Source organism: Ciona robusta, chromosome 2 (genome assembly GCF_009617815.1).
Source record: "Ciona robusta chromosome 2, ASM961781v2".
NCBI classification, from domain to species: domain Eukaryota; kingdom Metazoa; phylum Chordata; class Ascidiacea; order Phlebobranchia; family Cionidae; genus Ciona; species Ciona robusta.
In genome coordinates this window covers 3,883,665-3,903,941 of record NC_143236.1, presented here as the reverse complement: position 1 = coordinate 3,903,941, position 20,277 = coordinate 3,883,665, and the positions used below count along the sequence as shown (strand labels likewise).

Genomic DNA, 20,277 nt, shown 5'->3' with positions numbered 1-20,277 from the left:
ACTATGATAGTGTATACAATAAAAATTGCGATAAATTAACGAAAGTATCTGCTAACAGATAAGCTCAATTTCCCTCGAAATACGGAAACCGCTTTCCATAATTGTACCTAAATAAGCCGATAACTACGCCTTGTTCGGAAACACGCAAAAATAATTTTCCAAATTGAAACCACTCAGGCAACGGACTCATGGAAGACGGTATTTCCAAATTATAATTCGGCAAAGATAGTGGAACAGGCGGTTACGAACTGGCCTTGTCGTGTGGCAGCTAAATAAAATCAAATACACATAAAGTTCAAATGTTCGGATCGCAGCAAAAAGCAGCCAAAAGCTCAGTTTTTCTTGGCTTTCACGACGTATTTACATAAAATGTATAATTTATCGAAACTAGTTTTAATCTGCTTAAACTATTTAAAAAATAAAATAAGATGGCGCCAAGTAGTGTCTGCACAGGTGTTTTGTTAAATGCGATGTCAAAACTTGATTGTTGCAGTATTTGCCATTTTCTTTATTGGAACCTGCTTTTTAAATGGGATAGTTGTATAGGATTTCGTTTTCACGTAGAGGTATGAATTATATAGTAGGGTGGGGGAAGATGGGACACTGTTGACACATAATAGCAACATATCCTGATCATGTTTTAAACAATTAACAACAGTCTTTGGGAGTCGTAAGAATGTGGTTTTATAATTCTTTGAAAGTTTTTTGTTTACTACCAAATTGGACGGGAAAATATAATGAAAAGGTGTCCCATCTTCCCCCAACCTACTATATACGGTACTTTACAATTTTACTGGACAAACACGATCGCACTGCGGCAATGAATTTGCAGGTACATTACAATCTTATTAAGTTAGAACAATTGTTAATTTAAGTTCTGAAACCATCAACCGACCGATACCTGTTAAGCGAATTTGGATGTATAGGTGCAGCAGATATACAACAGGATTACGTTTAGAAGTGAAAAACGAGTATTTTACGTTTAGGAAACTATTTTTATTTTTTAAAATAATTTTATACAAAGATTGCAATATTTGATCATATACAAAAAAACATACACTTTTGATAAGGCTTGTATTATACAAATAAAGTACACAGTCAGCTTCTAAACACGTAAAGATCTAATTACGAAACATTTTCGGAACAACATATATAGCAAAGCAGATGCAGGGCCGGTAATTGCTTATTACCTCGGCTTCGTATGCGTGGAATTAACTCTGTTTTTTGCACCAAAACAAGCACAGTCGTAAATTTGGAACATTAATTATTAACATTCGTGTTCACACCAATCCATCATAAATAATGTGAAGCTTTCCCCAGGTGAGCTATTCCAGGGTTAAAACCGCGTCAGCAGCGGCCGGCGCAGCAGAATGCGCCAAATCACGACCATAAATATTAATCGGGCGTGATTTTTCAATGCTAGTGGGTACGAGCGGCAACGGTTTTATGACGTCACAATGTCAATTATCGGATCACGGAATGTAGGTTGAAGAATTGGAAATTTCAAATATGAGAAGCCTGCTTGATGCCATGTTAGCTGTTGTCTGTTCGATAATGACAAATAATGTGAACCTTTGTTCTACTATATCTAAAGTCTAAACAGCTTAAATTCAAAGGTATTATAGACCTTCGTAATACCAGGCTGAATGCGGTTACAATATTGATTTATTAACAGTTCATAGTTTAACAAACTATCAGACTGTTTTTCTTTCACTGAGCTGATTAAGAATACTGCTTGGTTACTATATAGATTACCGTACATACATATATATATATATATAGCGAAACTTGTCACGCATTTCTTGCAAAAAACTTTCGTTGACTAAATGCAAGAGCAAGGCCGTCTCGAACCAGTTAAAGTTAAATAGTTTATACCATAGCAAACTTAAGTATTAAATTTCGCTATGCGTTGTACATGTGATAATATATGTACTCACATATATAAGAATACACGTTATGTGTGTGGTATGGATATATAGTAGAGTGGGGGAAGATGGGGCACCTTTAGCACATAATGTATAAATAACTTCCATCTTCCCCCATCGTACTATATTTTCGCTTTCACATTTTACAAGGATATAAATATCACCAATCTAATAGCTGCTACTACCCGTACAATGAGTAGAAAATATTATTTAAAAAAAAATCCGTAAATAAAAACTTATGACGTCACCTTCACAGTATGCTCCGTCCGCCATTACAAGTTGTAGTATACGTTGATATACGTAATCGTGACGTGCACCCAGCAAACTACGAACTCTGTCCTCGCATTCCGAAACGGATTCGTCTTCGTCCTCGTGGATTGCCTGTCACGTGGTACAAGAGTCAAGTCGAGGTCAAACAACGGTATGAATGAATGAATGAATGTAACTTGCTTTCTCTTTGCGTGGCCGGAAAACGTCAGTCGTTATAACACGGGTGTTCTTTTTCATACACCTCTTGCCATGTTATGTATTATACGAATGTAACTATTGGAGTAATTTTTATGTTTTTTTTATATGGTTTTGTGACAATTTAGACAATCCATTAGTGACCACCGAGTCGGAGCAATTGCCGTTTAGTGTTTTGCTAAAGGACACATACGCCCACAGGCCCACAATAGTAGCAGCGAAGAGCTTTGAACTCATTACCTCTTGGTAAGGAACCCGTTACATCTTAAAGGCATGTGCGCTAATTCACCAACGACTAATATTGGTAGTTTTATATTAATTTTACTTATTGTCAGTTCTGGGAAATCGAAACTTTAGACATCAACAAAATCATTACTGTCTAGAAAAAAATATTATGAATATTGTTGACAATACTTTTATTATTTTGCATTCTTCTATGTATGAATGATAATTTAGGGACAACCAATTAGCGACAATTGGGCTGGAGCAGTTATAGTTAAATTTTTATGTTTGATCGACAGACATGACGGCCACTGTAACAGCATCAAGACATTTATAAATAAGCATTTGTAAAAAAACACCTTTATTAATATCAGAGCATTTAATGTAAGCAGCATCAAGGCAATTAAAAATATGACAAGCATGTTTCTCTTACCTGAATATATCTGTATGCCTTTAGAAAAGCTTCCATACCAAGTTCTCTTTCCAGTTCTTCCCTCGAATGTTCCAACCGACAGAAAATGCTTTCAGTTTCTGACGGCTCCTCTGACGAAACATCGCTCGCTGTGACATAAACAATGGCATCAGCGCAACAAGAATATATTTTTATTTAGAATATGACGTCACTAACCTGAATCCCAGTCTCCATTTTCGCTTATGACGTCATCGTTAACTTCATCAATATCGTCATTGTCATCTGACACGTTATTGTCCACGTCATCCGATACGTCATCTGATACGTCATCGGGTAGAACAATTGCCATGCTCTGATGCGCCGAAAACGATGGAGATGAATCTGAATTGTCAAAACATCCATTAACCAAAAACAAGACAATTTAAATAACAGCGAGCTATTATTAACCATTATCCTTGGTATGCACAAATTATTTTTAAAACCGGGAAAATAACGAAAACCCTCCTCATGCTATATTTAAAACCGCTTTATTCATGATATATTAGCAACCACTTCATGCTATTTTGAAAACTAAGAAGCAGAAACCGAATCTATCCACACAGAGATACCGACAGACATTATGAAAGATTGATAGGTTGGTTGAAATATGCAAGAATCCTAAAAAATTTGAGCCGGAATAAATAATGTGATACCTATTGAAAAATAATTTCCAACAAACCATTATCATCTTCGGGTTCTTGGAGGAAACTCTCCATGTTTGCTCGGAGGTTGCTCATGTCCTCGTCGTCGGTAGCAACCATTTCTTCATCATCTGCATCTGTGATTGTGTCATCAGGGAGGCACGTCACCTCGTCCTCATCAAAGTTGGTGTCATTCATGGAAGATGCGACTGACATCCGGACATCTGGAGGAGCTTGGGAGGATTCATCACCAACGCAAGTGGCAAGGTCCGGGAGCGAACATGTTCGTAGCAACTGGGAACAAATGTTGAAATTTGAAAGTCAATTAATATATAGAATGTTGGGGTAGTATGTTGAATGGTTTAATTCTATTTAAATGTTCCTTTTGGTAACTAACAGAGAAAATGGACAGTATTATGTAACCGAATTTTTACAACTCTAAAATAGAACACGGTCAGGAGATATCAGATATTATGCGCTAACAGTATGTGTTTTTTCTCCACAATACTATATGTAATGAAAAGAAAAGATCATTTCAGCAGTGTTCACAAAAAAGGAAAGAAATAAAAATTTTTAATTTAAAATTTCGGTTTCAACCCTAAAAAATAAAACATTTTTAGGTTAAAATTATCCAATTTTTATCGGCATTATATAAACACTGCACCTTCGGGTTGGGAGAATCAAATTGACCCAAAGTAATTTTCTTCAACATTTGGTCGCTTGCAGTAGAATATAAAGTTTTGCTCAGTGGGTTGGCTTGAGGAGTGTCGGAGTCGCTGTTTAACTGTAAGTGTGATGATAGACTTTATTACTGGTGGAAAAAATTAAATTGTTTTTGGGTGTCCAACTATTTAGTTTATTTAATTTTTTTATGATACTATTTTGAGCAAGATCTGTTTTGAAAGGTTTAGAAACATGCTGATTTTGTCACCACAACTTTATATTTAAACTAGAAGATGGTGCAAAATTAACATTTGATAAATATTGACAGAAGTCAAATGAAAAGAGTTACTATATTAAATTTATTATCTTGACATTTTGCTTTTCTCGGTAGTTTTAATAGTGTACTGTAACTTTAATTTAGATTGAAAGTTGGAGCAAAAACATGTTGGAATAACATTTTAATTAACATATAGTATTGTGGGGTAAGATGGGACACCTTTAGCACATAATATCTAAATATCCTGATCGCTTTTTAAACAATAAACAACGGTCTATGGGAGCCATGAGGATACGGTTTTATAATTCTTTGAAGGTTTTTTGTTTATTACCAAATGGTAAGTAAAAACAGAATATAAGGGTCTCCTATCTTCCCCTACTCTACTATATAAGGAGCTACTGTTTTTTCTTTGATTAAACTGTAAAACTGCGTCACCTTTAGAGCTGGAGAAGTTGTCATTTGAACAGGAAGATTCCTCTTGGTGAACAAAGGACTTTCACTTATGATCGGTACTGATGGTTTTGCTGGGGTTTTCGTTCTAAAAATAGTATTTTCGTTGGGTAGGTGAATTTTGCGGTTTATATACACAAATAAATCCTATTTTTATGAGAAGAAAGCATACATGTTTGTTGAAGTATATGTGAATGAAACAGAAAGTAACTTGCTTTATCCTTCGTGTGGCCGGGAAACCACAGTCATTATAACACAGGTGTGTATAGAGCTTGTGCTTGTTACGAGTTACCATGTATGATTCTATGTAACTTTGTGGTTGATGTACATGGTATCCGTTTGTAAAAAGCATTTTAAAACATAGGAAAGAAAAATTGAGCAGTGAAATAAGTTATATTGTTGGACTCCAAATATTTAATACAATTTATAAAAACTTACTTTTCCTTGTTGATTGACTGCGGAGAAGAATGCGGTGAAATTTGTGAAGGTTTATTAACTGGTTCGGGTGTTTTTACAATTTTAGAAGGACTTTGTTTCCTTGGAATGAGTGGTTTCGGTAAAACTACTGGTTTTGGTTTTAACTCTGGCTTGGTCGATTTTGGTTTCTGCATGACATTGCTTTCAGATGGTGTATTCGGTGCTGGTGTTTGGTCTGGTTTCATTTCCTTGGACCATGCTACAGTTTGCTGGTTCTTTTGTTCGGAAGTGGATTTTGTTTCGTTAACCAATTCAACCTCTTCCATGTCGTCTTCTATTACATCATCAAGGCCACTTGGTGGCTTAGAGAGCATGTTGTTTACTGGTGGCTTGGCCGGTGCTCCAACAGTTTCTGCTGGTACACTTTGGATGGTTTCTTGAGATTTACTACCATCTACTTCTGGTGTTTTAGGTATAACATATGTACCAAGGTTGGGCACCAGTTTAAAATTAGCTGCCATCTGTATACCAGGTTGGTTGGCAACATTACTGTGTGTGGGTGTGGATTTATGGATTACTGTTGTCTTGTTATTAACCGGACTTTCTGGATCCAATTTCTGTAGAACAAAAAAATTAGCTCGACAGAAGAAAATAATTGTTTTCTAAAAAAGAATCAAATTTTAAATACCTAATAAAAATAAACAATATACAGACTTAAAATTACTGTACTGGTAAATAAGTAATTTCAAGTTTGATAGTTTGCATGGTAAATCAATAAACATAGAGAAACAGAATAAAGTTGTAACACGCATTGATAAGCATTATCTTACAGTTGGCTGTACACAGTATCCAGAACTCATCCGTTTTGTCTGTTTTGTCAGGATTTTGCTGCCGCGTGCGGAACTCGGTAGTGGGTTTGCATACGACTTCGCATGCCGGATACTGTGTACAGCCACCTTAAAATTTCTACTGGCAAACAAGAATATAAAACAAGGATTAAATATTTACCAATTCTTCTTCAGAATCTTTTATTTCTTTGCCTTCAACAGATGGTTTAGTAGTTGTTGTGGCGGACAACTCATCTAAAATATTTAGGTTTTAACTATGTTTGGAAAATATCTGATTCAAAATAATAAAAATTGTGAGAAAAAATATCATGAAAAGTCAATGTTATAAAATAGAGGAGAATTTTCATGTAAAGTTAGACTATTGGTATAACTTTATTAAAACTTAACTGTGGAATTTGGGTAAACAGTAGTGGATTTGGTAAACAGTAGTGGATTTATTTAATTCTTTTATGAGACTTTTTTAAGCAAGATCTGTTTCGGGAAGTTCAGAAAATCAAAAATTTAAGAAGTTTAAAAAATCAAGAATTTCCAAAAAAAGTTTTAGGACGGTTATAAAATCATAAAAATAAAACAAACCATTTTCATCTGGTGGTAATGTCATTGTTGGCTGGTGGATGGTTAATTGGTTCAAACGATGAACAAAAGTTCCGCTCGGCACTTCCCAACCTTTTTTTACTGGTTGGTTCACCATTGTGACATCATCAATCGCATTTGTTGCTGCAAAATTTTTTCAAGTGTTTTTTTAAGAAAAAAAGGGTTAAGTTTAAGCTATTACTGCAACTAACATTCATTATACACATATAGTCATATTAATTTAGAAATAATGAACATTTTTAGTGTGTACTTTTGACAAAAAATGAAATATGGGTAAAATTCAAGCTATATTGCAAACAATAGTCATTATACTCATATAGTCATATTGATTCTGAAAAAATGCACCAAATTTTCATGCGTATTTTTTGACAAAAAATTAAATATGGTTAAAATTCAAGCTATTACAGCAAGCAGCATTCTTATGCTTATATAGTCATTTTAATTTAGAAAAAAATATAAAAATATAAAGAAACAGCTCAATACCTTCCATAACAGATGTAGTTTCTTGCAGGGGAAGGCCAGCAATTTCCAATCCAATGTCACCTCCTGCCCCCCAACCTCTTGGTGCTGGTCTTAGAACCTTAATATTTTAATTAATAAACCAACTTTTTAGATTCTGACATAAAAAAAATACTTTAGCAGTCATTTTGGAGGCAGTATGAATATAAATTTAGTTTTTGATCAAATCAATTTCTATGCAAAATCATTTTTCTTTTTAAATAAGAAATCTTTTAATTTTATGTATGAAATAATTTTCGATCGGATCATTTTAACATTTTTATTCAGACAAATATATTTTACACCATTGTAGTGGTAGTATGAATATCAAAACATTTTGCAATCAAATCATTTTATATATCATTTTTTTAATACAAAATCATCCCATTTTATAAACGAAATCATTTTTTCGTTTAAACCATTTTATATTTTCACTTAAATTTGAAATCATTTTAAAGGTACTAGTATGAAAAAATATCGAATATGATTGATTTACCTTGGTTTCATGTAGTTCCGGTAAAGCGGGTAAAGGTCTAGGTTGTGGAATTGCTTTTTTTTCCACCTCGGTCCTGGTATAACAATAAGAAACAAACACAAAATTAAATTATGAAAAACATGAAGAAAAAATATAAAAAATGTGACAAAGCTTATGAAAAAAATATAAAAAATGTGACAAAGCTTATGAAAAAAATATAAAAAATGTGACAAAGCTAAAGTAAAACAGACCTAGCAGATCTTTTTTTAAACCGAGTTCAAGACAAAAAACCTACTTTTTCGTTTCCAGTTTAGAAGATTTCGGCTCCTCTTTTTTCGATGAGTCATCATGTCGTTTTTCCAATGACACAGGAGTTTCAATTTCGGCTTCAAAATCAGTGCTGAAGCGCTGATTCACACGTTGTAGCACTTTCTTCTTAATTTCTGCTTCTACTTTTGGACTACTCACCTGCAAAAAGCAAAAATATAACATACAAGACTTGTTTATCCAAGAAATTTTCACATAATTACGTATGAAAGAATGCAGTTAAGTCTCTTGCCCAAAGACACATACGCCCACAATGATTGCAGCGACTAGCCTTGAACCCATTACCTCTGAGTTAGAGGCAAGCACGCTTACCACTTTGCCACTGTGCCGGACCAATATATATACTAAGCACTTGCAGATTTTAAATTTGCAAAAGATGAGATAAATAATGAGCTAACCATACAACTTACCACAGCAGCTGGAATTACAGGATCTTCACTTGGTATTGGAGCGCCAACTGCTAGCAATGCTTGAGTGATACCAATGGGTGCAGGATTGTATTTAACAGGGCGTTCGTCTGGATGAACAACTCCACGGGCCTTAGCCTTTGGTCAAAAAAATGTAAAAAATATGAAAACATTTATTTTAACAATAAAAAGGTATAAGGTAAATTTTAAAATCTTTTACATCAGTAATAAATTACAGATATTGATAGTTATAATTTAAAAGTTAAATTATTTGCATCCTACCATGTTGCCATGCTTCTTCCTCTCCTCATCTTTTGCATCAAGGATCTCTCGTCTCCGTTCCATGTTCTTCTGGAGAAGCTGAGCACGATCCGCAGCTTGTTGCTGAAGAGCAGCGATCTTCGCTTTCCTATTTTCATCACTGGATGGATCGGATGCTTCTACCTATGTAAAAAGAGAGAAATGAAAAAAATTATCAAATGTACTTTTTTTAACTTTATTTGTCACTTCGATCACAAAAGCGAAGATTTCGAAATATTTTTAACTAAAAGACAAAATACATCCGGAAAAACAACAGTTTTAAAACACGCTTACAGTTAAAAACACATTTACGCGTGGTTGAAAAAAAATAGGCGTGGTCGCTACACCTAGCAGACAAATGAGCCATTTATGTTTAATTATTATCAAGTTTAACTAAAGAAAAAAAAGTGTGCGTAAAGATGTAAAATTGAAAAATAAAAAAAAAGCATTTTTTAAATTTAAGGTAATCAAAAATGTTCAATACTTTTTAAATTTGGTCTTTAAAATAGGTCTTAAGTTTTATGATAAATACATTATACAATAAATTGTTTTTAACATTTTCTCTTTTTTTTATCTTACTATAACACTAACAGCCATATTACTATTATGGTATAGCAAAAATGGCAATTTAAATTTTGTAAGGAAGTTAGTTCATATATAAAACACAAATTCAAACATTGATTTGACAGTGAAAATATAACAGCAGATAAAAGATAGTCACAATTTTCACAAATAATTATTTTCTACCTTATATTGTTCTTTATTTCCGGCAACTTTATTAAAAAGAGATTTCCGATCATTGTAATTCTGAGCTCGTATTTTTTGCAGCTTAGCAAGGTATTCCTGTTCCCCTGCATTTCCTGGAAATTTACCACATAATATCCAAATATTCTGATCAGGTTTTAAACAATCAACAACCATTTATCGGAGTCCTGAGAATACCATTTTATAATTCTTTAAATGTTTTTTGTTTACTATAAAATGGAAAATGAAAATAGAATAAACAGGTGTCCCATTTTACCCCACCCTACTATACCAAAATATAGTTGTTTTTAACCTTATAGATAAACTTGGTTTCTGCTGTGCTTTAAAAATTACTTTCTATTGAAACAGAATACAAACTCTAAAACGTAACAACTGTTTTTTTTAAATTGAAAAACTAAAATAGATGATGTTAATATTTTAAATCTTGAGACCCAAAGACTACCAATGTCTGTAAAAAAAAATTTACCTCTAGCTGGCGCCGCAGAGTAAGGACGAAGTGCGGCAGCAACACCAACTTTGGGTTTCTTGTAATCCTAAAAATAGAAATATAGTAGAATGAGGAAAGACGGCACACCTTTAGCACATAATATTTAAATATCCTGATTGTGTTTTATTAAACAATTAACAACGGTCTATTGGAAGTCTTGAAGATACTGTTTTATAATTCTTTGAATGTTCTTTGTTTTTTACCAAATGGGACGAGAAAATAGAATAAAAATGTGTCCCATCTTACCCACCGTACTATACATATATAATAGTATAATAATAATAATATTATTTCAATCTGCAAGTACACATACAGACAGTACAGTGGTTAGTTTTGTACAATGGTTAACACAACCACAAGAGAGACTTACACCATGCATTAGTACATTTCCTTTGTGTTTGTTCATTCTTGCTTCTTCTTTCCGTTGAAGATACTCGTTGACGATTTCCGCACGTTCCGCTGCTTTCTCTGCTGCCATTCTGTAAAATATTAAAAACTCAATTAGAGATCAAAAAGTAGGGTATAAATAGAAGCCTTGAACATATACAATGATTTATTCATTATTCTTCATGGACAGACTTGCCCCTGCTATAACATACATAAAGATAAAAAATCCCCTAAAAATAAATGGTAACTCATAAACTGGCATGAGGTGTATAAAATAGAACAACCTTGTTATAAAGTCTGTTGTTTTCCGGCTATGTGAGGATAAATTAAATTACATTCATTTATTCATATCCTTAGGTACAACCCAAAATATGAAATGTCATAATCACAAAAACCAAACTGAAATACAATGTACAGCACAATTTAAAATAGGCATAAATAATTTAGATTTAGATTCTAAGAATTATAGCTTTAGGTTGATTACATACAAATAAACTACAAGTTCAACCATATAAGTTTACTACACAATACAAACCTGTTAACATGAGCAAATCTTGCAGCGTCTTGTGCATTCTTCCTTTCCTCCCATGCTGCTCTCACTTTATCAAGGCCTGGCTGAGGAAAAGCATTTGCAGCAGCTCTGTTGGAAACGATATGAAAGACAATATTTCAATTTTATTATATAAGGGTGAGGACCTAGTTAAGGACTTGGGATTTAGGCCAGGTTTGGCCCATAACCCCAACACCGGGAAAGGCCATTTAAGTCTTTCAAGCGACCGGTGCCGCTCAATCTCAGACTCCATCAACAACACAGTCCCAGACTCTATCGACCACACACAATCCAACCAACTCCATCCAATATTTTAATAAATTGTCACAATACTCACAACATACTATATTAAATAAATGGAGCCCATTTTTTAAAAACATTTTTTAGATTTCTCTTATGGACACAGCTTTTATTTATATTTGGATGATTAGTAGTAGCAAATAAAGCAGTATTTTAAATCATACTTGACCCGTTTAAAGGCAGTTTTAAATCCCACCGTTATATAAACATACCGTTTGACTGTGTTTCTAGTCAAAGCATTCTTTGCACTTATTAAGCTGAACCAATATTTGCACAGTTACACTGCAATGTTGTATCAATATGAACAAAGATTGTAACTGAATATAAAACTTACTTGTCCCCATGTTCAAGCTTATTTAGAAAATCGTGATATTTTTCATAATCTCCTCGCTCCTTAGGAGCAGATATTGGACGATCTCTGTCTGATGCTTTCTGGATTGGAGCTTTATCCTAAGAAAGAGGTCAAATTTATTAATAGGGTTTATATTGCACCGTTTTGTTGCAAAACTTGGCTAAATTTAAATGAAGTAATACTTTATAGCAAAAACACAAATTATAAATTTGGATGAAGTAATACTTTATAGCGAAAGTACAAGTTATAAAGTTTAATTAAAAACACGACAAAAAGAAAAAAGAAAAAATTTTGTGTTTTACATGTTTGTCATCCAGAAGATCAGCGGATCGTTTCAGATGAGCTGCTCTTGCTTCATCTCGTGCTCTCTTCATTTGATCTTCCCTCATCTTCATTGCTCTCTCCTTCTGCCTCTTTTGCATTTCCTCCTGTGGAAGATTCAGAAGACCAAAATTACTCCATCATTTTATGGAAAAGGTTAAAATTACTTTATCATTGTACGATTAGTTTAATGTCAAAAAATAAGTTTCACTTGTAATGAATTCCGCGAATCTGACCCTGATCTGATGTACATATAGTTGAACGGTTCTAGTATAGTAAAATACAGTAATGAATCAGATTCTATTTGTATAAGAGACTGACGATGCCATTTACGCGAAATATATTTCTCAATTACTACTAGTGGTTGAACTTGATTTTTGTTGGTTCTGTTTTCATAAAAACATAAGAATATTGTAAAAAAGATACCATACCAAACGTTTTTTCTTTTCTTCAGCAATTTTTTCAACCCGTTTTTTCTCTTCTTCCATTAACTGTTGTCGTTTCTAAGAAGAAAAAATACCCTTTGAAAAAAAAATTCAAAACAGTGTGAAGGGCTTTAAAAAAAGAAGTTTTACAGAAAAAAAATTTATCATACTTGTAAATAAATATCAATAAACCTCTAAAGTTACTTTTTAAACAAAGAACAAAATAAATACCCTTTCCAATACATTATCCACTGCATTTTGTGCATTTACAACTCGACGTGGTTTAGCTTTTCTAGCAACGGATGGACCATATGCGGCAGCCATTTGCTGAGCTCGGCGATTTTTGGGGGCGATTTGTGCACCTTGCAATTCCAGGTTACGAGGTCGTTTTGCTGTGAAAATGAAACAAAATTAAACCAAGATTAAATTAAACTTAGAGAAAAACAATGCTTAAAAAAATTTTTTCAGAATAAATAGAATAGGCAAAAATAAATGGAAAATAATTGGGGAGACTGATGGAGTAACTATGATTTTATTATTTAATAAACGAAAAATAAAGTTAACAAATATATAAATTTTAAAACATTTTAAATCAATATAATTACAAAAAACACTGAATGGATCTTACTTGTTATACCAACAAAAAAATATAAGTCAACAAAAAATATTAAATTTAAGCAAAATATATAATTGAAAAAAGACTTAACGGTTATAACCACCTTAAAATTATAATATCAATCAATATACCATTTGTTATAGCTGCTTACAAGCAAATAAAAACCACAACAAACATACCAGCTAACGGTTGGTATCTGGATGGATTGGCAGAAGACGGCCTTGACGACGGCTTTCTGCCCTTGTGCAACACCGTGTGGCTAAATTCTTCCTCGTGTTGCTCCGCTGAGAGATGCTCGGCCGTGAGAGGAGCAATGAGAGGTTTTCGGAGGATTGAGTTGATGGAGGGTCGCTCACGAGGATTCCTTCGAAAGAGTTGGGAGACGAGAGTCCGGAGGTCATAGGAGTATCGGGAAGGAACAGGAGGATATGATCCTCTGAAAATGAAATGGATTTTTTTTAATGTTTATTTTACATTTAATATTTTGTTAAATAATTAAGTAATTGTAACTCTTTTTTAAAAACTTTCTCCAAAATAAATTCAAATTTCAACTCCATATGTAATGCAGTTATACATGATATCACATTTAATCATTTAGTTAAAACGCTTGGGACTGTACATTTGGAAATTTTCTTTTGTAAAATATTTATTTATTTATTCTTGTGAAATATTTGTTAGTAAATGTGAGTAACAATAATGCCAAATACATTCACACCAAACCTGTTTTCGTAAATTCATGGGCCTACCTAATAATTTTCAGCACAAGGTTTTTCATGTTTCCAGCTTCAAATGCATGTTTTAGTGTAAGAGTTTCATAAACCACACACCCAAGAGCCCACACATCACTCTTGTTGTTGTATGGCTTGTTTTCACAGATTTCCGGACTTAAATAATAAGGCGTGCCTGTGAAATTTGCAGTATTTTGAACTATTGAACAAACCTAGGAAAACTTCTTCTGCAGTAATTACATAGTTTTTTTACCATATTACATTATAGCACTGTTTTTGTAGGTGCATAAGTAGTAAAACCTTGCAATTTAAAATATTTTAGACAATAAAATACACTTTCTTTGATCGGTAAATAGTCATTTTAGATGGTATTAACAATTTGTTTTGGTAATAACAAACACTGGAAAATATAATACAATCTATACAGATATATGCAAATTTTACACAAAGTTATAATGATCCAGAAATAAACATTCATAAACAACCATATTACTTACCTATGCATGTCCTGGCAAGTTCCATTGTATTATTAAGCACCCTTGCAATACCAAAGTCACCAAGTTTTATAGCACCAGATTTTGTCAGAAATATATTCTGCAAATGATATGTATGTGAGCAAGTATTATTATTTGTTACATATTACATTAAAAAAATAATATAAATAAATATGCCACTGATCTCAACTTTGATTATCGGTTAATAGATTATAAGGGGACATTATGTACGAAAAAAAGGTACTGAAAGTTCAAGTAAATATGGTTTAAAAAACTTAGGCAAACAAGTGTTCAAGGCTTACTATAAACCATCACACAAAAGTAGGTAATTGGGTAAAACATAACCCCTAAATGCAAAGTAATTCAACAACTCTGATAAAGTACAGCATTGTGTATGCGTTGATTTTTGGGACAAATTTTTAACACTAATGAAGAGTGCTTACATTATTTCACATACAGTACAACCAAATTCCAACACAGCCAAAGCAATTGGAAAAGTCAAATTTATATTACAGCACAAAGTGGGTTTAAAATACATATTATATAGCATACATATATATATTTTTTTTAATTAACACATTTTAAGAAAAGCACCAATGAAATTGATTAAATTAAAGGCACAGAAGCTTTGTTTAACTGTATCCTTAGATTCCTTACAGAAGTTTTAATGTCTCGGTGGAGAATTTTCCGATCATGAACGTGTTTCAATGCCAGACATAACTGCACAAACCAACTGAGCACTTGACGCTCGGGGAAGGGAATTCCTCTCTGCTTGTTGATGAGTGCGTATAAGTCACCACCCTCACAGTATTCCATGATTATGTAAAGGTGGCCATTTTCTAGTGAATTTAAACAGCATTCGTAAGTAGTTATTGGGCATATCCAATGTCAATTAGGCTCATTTTTTTTATATTTAAACAATTTCGGGAAGCAAAAAAATTCAATGTATGTTTAACTATGCCACGAACATGAAAGGTAAACCATGATGTTCAATGTTCATCATACATGACGCCATTATGCTGATGAAGTTTTAGTGACTAACCAAAATTTAATATTTTTAGGAAAATTTTTTACAAGGACAGATAATACTATAAGGTTTGTCAAAATAAAAGGAAACCTACAACTATTGATATATTTATACAAGGAACAAATAACAATGACACATTGGTATTATTTGTTTATGACAAATTCTTAAATTGCTGTAAGATCAAGGAAAAATAATGAAGTGACTATGCATTGGCAGGTGCGGGCATGAAACAGTGGTTTATTGGTTTCCCCACCTTCAAATGATTCAGTGTATTGAACAATATTGGGATGCCTCATTTTGGAAAGAACCAGAACTTCTTTTCTTGCTTCATTCCTTTCTTTGGGCTGCATCTTTGAGATTCCAATTTCCTATAAAGCACACGGTTATCTTTGTAATATTGTGATTGGAATTCACCAATATTAATAAAGATATTGTTGGAAAAAAAAAGTTTAAACATTTTCCAATAATAACAACAACCATTTTAGGTAACAGAGAAAGTGTTGCCATTTAATCATTTATATTATTAATATTCAGGACTCCGATGGAACTTCTAAATATTTCCATTAAAACAATACCCTAGACTATATTTTTTGTGATTTTATACTTCATTTATGATCAATACATATGTTAGTATAATCTGGAGAAGTATAAGCAAAAGCCAGTAATGAATCCTTCGATGAAGTCATAACGAAAAAACAAGCGCTTTCGTATTAAGTAGTGGGTGAATTCTTCACTGGCACGAAAAATTAAATAAATTTCACCTTAACGACAAACTGTTCCCCAGATTCTTTATGTTTCACAAGTATTGCTTTCCCAAATGACCCTTCACCTATTTTCTTAATCTTGGAATATTTTTCCATCTTGTGATTTTTGTTAGGAAATCGTTTCCCTTCACAAAACGGAATCTAGAGCTACTAATTAATTTTTCAATCTATGAATTGTAATTTTGCTATATTTAAGTTTTACATTAATTACTAAACAATAAAAGAACAAAATTGTGAAAAAAATGACCTAGCCAATAATAAAATATGTCTGACAGTTTTTTAACTCATAAAAAATTAGTTTGTGCCAAAATATTAGCGAAGCTGTGTGACTTTTACACCTGTTTCTGCTTTTTAATGCAGCTGTTACAGTTGTTGTTGATTTTCGCGGCGTCCTGTTTCCAGAACTACCAATCTAATTGGCGCTTAAATATGTTGACTCTCTTGCGCCATCACATTGTATATTGTTTCTATATTTACAGATGGAAAGAATGAATAAATCAACGGTACACACGTATGTGTACCGTTGAATAAATGAATAAATTAAGGCGCCATACGAAAGAATTTTTTAGAAGAAATGAGTTTATGGTTTTAACTTGTTAAATAAAATGTCACTTCAATAACCTACTTTAAATATTAAGATTAACGTCACTTGCCGCATTTACGTTTATTTGTATCATAGCCTACGGTCAGGTTTAAATTGCGTGTACACAGGATCAATGAAACAGGTATTAATAAACTGTATTACTTGTTGTGAGATAAGCTTAATTTTATGGGAGAAGAACCAAAAATAACATTTTATAGGATAGGCGGGTGTAGTTTTTAACATTGATCGAAACCACCTGAAGATAATTATAGAGGAGCAAAAACGTCATCAGTACCAGTCACTGCCGTTTGTTCCAGGCACAAAGTTTTTGTCAAAAACAAAAATTCCTTTCGGTTGGATTTATTTAAACAGTTCCAAAATAGAGGGCGGTTAGGCACTTAATCGCTGCCTAAGTCACAACAGTTTAATTCTGTAGTTGCACCAATTAACATTTAGACATACTTCCTCGGCAATTTTGGCGAGTAACGATAAAAGACGTGTAAGTGTAGCTCAATTATCTCCAAAAATCGAAAATGAGACCGCGACATGCAACCCTCACATAAAACAATTATGCTCACTGGCCAGACAGTTTCCAAACTTACATTAAACGAAACTCAATTAGATGATATAATTAATTCATGGAATATTTTCAATTAGCAGAAACTTATATTCGAACAGGCGACAAGCATTGCCGTGATGTAAAGACGCCAATCTCAAGCGCCTAATTAAAGGCCTTCCTCCGATTCTCATGTATTGTGACGTCACATTCAACAAAAACAAACAGTTTCAGAAGATGGATTTAGCCATTATTCCGTGGCGCGTCACGTTCGAGTAAAGATTAATTTGTCACGACGAAATGCCTAATTGCTATTTCAATAGCCCACGGCTGCATGCTCCTATATAAATGATGGAAAATGCTGTTGAAAAGTGGTTGTTTCACAACTGAAGACGCTACAGTTCTTGAAACGCAAAACGAGAAATTTCTTGCAAGGAAATAACTATTTTCTTCTGAACTAAACATATATTGCTGTGGCAGCGGTTTAACATTATATCGGTAACTTGTATATGTTTTACAGAAGCATAACAATATCAAAGGCGAAATGAAAAACGCATTGCTGATATTATTCATTACGTGTTCACTGCAGAGCGCATTAGCTTTTCTTTGGAACAGAACAAACTTTGGCAGAGGTACGTATATACACTATCCAGGCGTCTGTTATATATCTTATTTTAAAATGTTCTGCTAACTCATGTTATGCTTTATGATGATTTTGATACCAACAGGTCAATTTGGGACCCGATTTCCAACCTTTGCTACGCCCACCAGATCACCACCACGAACAACGCAACCACCTGCTTGCAGATACAGAAGCTGGGGGAAATGTACAAGCGGACATAGTTCGACAAGAACAAAGCAACCTCTGCCGGGTTACTCTCATTGCGCTCCGAGTAAGTTCAATTCCGTAACACAGTTTATACTTTGATGGATGGAAGTTTATGGAAATTTAATTAACTCCAGCATTTTTCTACAGTGACAGAAGCTTGTTCCATCGGAGCACAAATGGGCGCAACCTTCATTTCTAGTTTGTCGACCCCGGGCCAAACCGTGTCCGTGGGACGAGTTAGTCAATCAGGTGATTCAAGGGTTCATGTGGTGGGGAGCACCTATACGTTGGCCAATCGTGGAAATGGAGCAGCAGTGCCAAGAAACAGAAGTGCTGCTATTGAACAAATCTTGACACAGGCGACAGCGGTGCGACAATGCGCAGGGGACCAGCGAATGGGAAATTGCAATCCAGTAGGAGCTGGACGAAAAAGGCGACAAGTTTCATCTGGCTTTCCGGTATGTGAATACTAATATATCCACGTCTGCAGTATCAGTATCAGTACCCAGTATTAGTTTTAAAACCTTTTTGGAACAAAAATGTTCTTATCATAAAATAGATGTTGTATATGTAACTTAAAACTGTTTCAGATCGTGCAAACTAAACGAGATGTCCTAATGCTTCTTGATGAAAGTGGCAGCGTTGGTTACAGAAGGTTCCACAGCAAAGTTAAAAGAATAGCAGCAGCAATAGTGGAAGGTAAATATTACGTGCAAATTAGACTAGATCCGGCAATTGACATGCTCTTTGTCAGAATCTATTATTGCCTGAAAAAACGAGAATAGTATAAACATAAAGCATGCATGTCAGTTTCCCGAGAATACCGAATCGAATAATACAACAACAAAATATTATGGCCTAACTGAATTTACCTTGCCATTTTTAGTTTTGTGTAATGACATCGCTGTTGCACCTCACAAGACCAGAGTCGCTGTGACGTCATTTGATCAAATCACCCACGATCATATTCGGCTAAAGGATTTTTACCCCTCTCCAGCTGCTCTCGCTGGATACATACGTTCTCCATATAATATTCGGTAGGTCCTCCATTCTGGTACAAAGTTTCAAAAAACGCGTCTGTGTATACGCTGTCAATTCTAGATTTGATTACAGTAGTGATTTTCTATCGCAGTATACGTTGAGACTCTTCGGAAGGTAGTCAAGTCAAATACATCCTTGCTCTAAATTTCTATATTTTGGATTGTGTCCATAACGTTGGTAATATATAACAGATACAGCTATTATACATCCCGGCGAACATGTCTTGTGGACGCTCTGATTCACGCTTATGTTGAGATGAGTGCAACCATCAATGGGGGAAGGCAGAGTCAAAACAACGTAGAGCAAGACATCATTCTGATTACTGACGGGTACGTGAATTTTCTGTTATATATAAACGTTAAAAAGCTGAATTGGCTTTTGTCTATGCGGCCCATATATAACACGTTAGGATTTTATTTTTAGATGCGCCAACTGCCATCACTACGGAGTGTCCACTGAGCAAGTGTTGCAAAATCTTGCTGACTTCTTCGTTCAGCAAGGAATGCATATTTACGTAATAGGAGTAGGTCTGCAGCATGCATGTCGGCAAAAACTGAGGGTAAGTTTAACTAAAAACTGTTACCCCATATTTTAGATTCCTGTAAATCTACCAATAGGGCAAGTAGGCTATATAGAAACGTTCAACCAATGCAAAAATCTAAATCCTCCATTTTTCAGATTCTGGCCCAGGGTGGTCGTTGCTACCATTTCTTCTTCTTGGATAGATGGAATTACGAAGTGAACGACTTCATTCAGCAATTAGAATTCCCACCTGCAAACCAATGCCTGCAGTTGTTCGAAAGTCCAACTCAACTGTGTATTCCCGGCAGTGGCAAATAAATGTATTTCGTATTATTAGCAACCCACTAATCATACACAAACGTGTTCATTTCTTTTAGTTTTCATGATGTTCTTTATGCTTTACTTCTAGTGATAAAAAAAAACTATTGACATAATCTAATTCTAAATAAAACGTATGAACCAAAAGATTACCCACACATGCGTTGGAACATTTCCAAATTTGGTTCCGAGTAAAAATACAACAATAGATAAATCAGTGAGAATGTGAAACTTCGCATTTGTTTTAATAAA

The 20,277-nt window shown here is 34.0% G+C and overlaps 2 protein-coding genes across 2 annotated transcripts; one reads left to right on the top strand and one right to left on the bottom strand.

Moving 5' to 3' along the window:
* Positions 1-1,057: 1,057 nt before the first annotated feature.
* On the bottom strand, positions 1,058-16,397 carry LOC149740274 (serine/threonine-protein kinase Nek1-like). The gene is made up of 29 exons (XM_089872686.1): positions 16,174-16,397; positions 15,666-15,780; positions 15,043-15,224; positions 14,389-14,485; positions 13,910-14,066; positions 13,343-13,599; positions 12,779-12,939; positions 12,554-12,625; positions 12,104-12,229; positions 11,784-11,899; positions 11,135-11,239; positions 10,583-10,691; positions 10,192-10,258; positions 9,708-9,820; positions 8,943-9,104; positions 8,664-8,798; positions 8,222-8,394; positions 7,948-8,020; positions 7,437-7,533; positions 6,936-7,076; positions 6,520-6,593; positions 5,533-6,128; positions 5,080-5,182; positions 4,369-4,488; positions 3,743-3,998; positions 3,241-3,405; positions 3,046-3,173; positions 2,174-2,306; positions 1,058-1,544 (listed from the first exon to the last, which is right to left on the bottom strand). The coding sequence occupies exons 1-29, from the start codon at positions 16,270-16,272 to the stop codon at positions 1,534-1,536; spliced, it is 4,143 nt and encodes a 1,380-aa protein (XP_089728812.1). The 5' UTR covers positions 16,273-16,397; the 3' UTR covers positions 1,058-1,533.
* Positions 16,398-17,678: 1,281 nt separating this feature from the next.
* Positions 17,679-20,177, top strand: LOC149740273 (uncharacterized). The gene is made up of 8 exons (XM_089872703.1): positions 17,679-17,947; positions 18,044-18,208; positions 18,292-18,602; positions 18,735-18,843; positions 19,031-19,181; positions 19,377-19,514; positions 19,609-19,744; positions 19,864-20,177. Exons 1-8 carry the CDS (start codon positions 17,860-17,862, stop codon positions 20,023-20,025), a joined length of 1,260 nt encoding a protein of 419 aa, XP_089728829.1. The 5' UTR covers positions 17,679-17,859; the 3' UTR covers positions 20,026-20,177.
* The last annotated feature ends 100 nt before the right edge of the window (positions 20,178-20,277 follow it).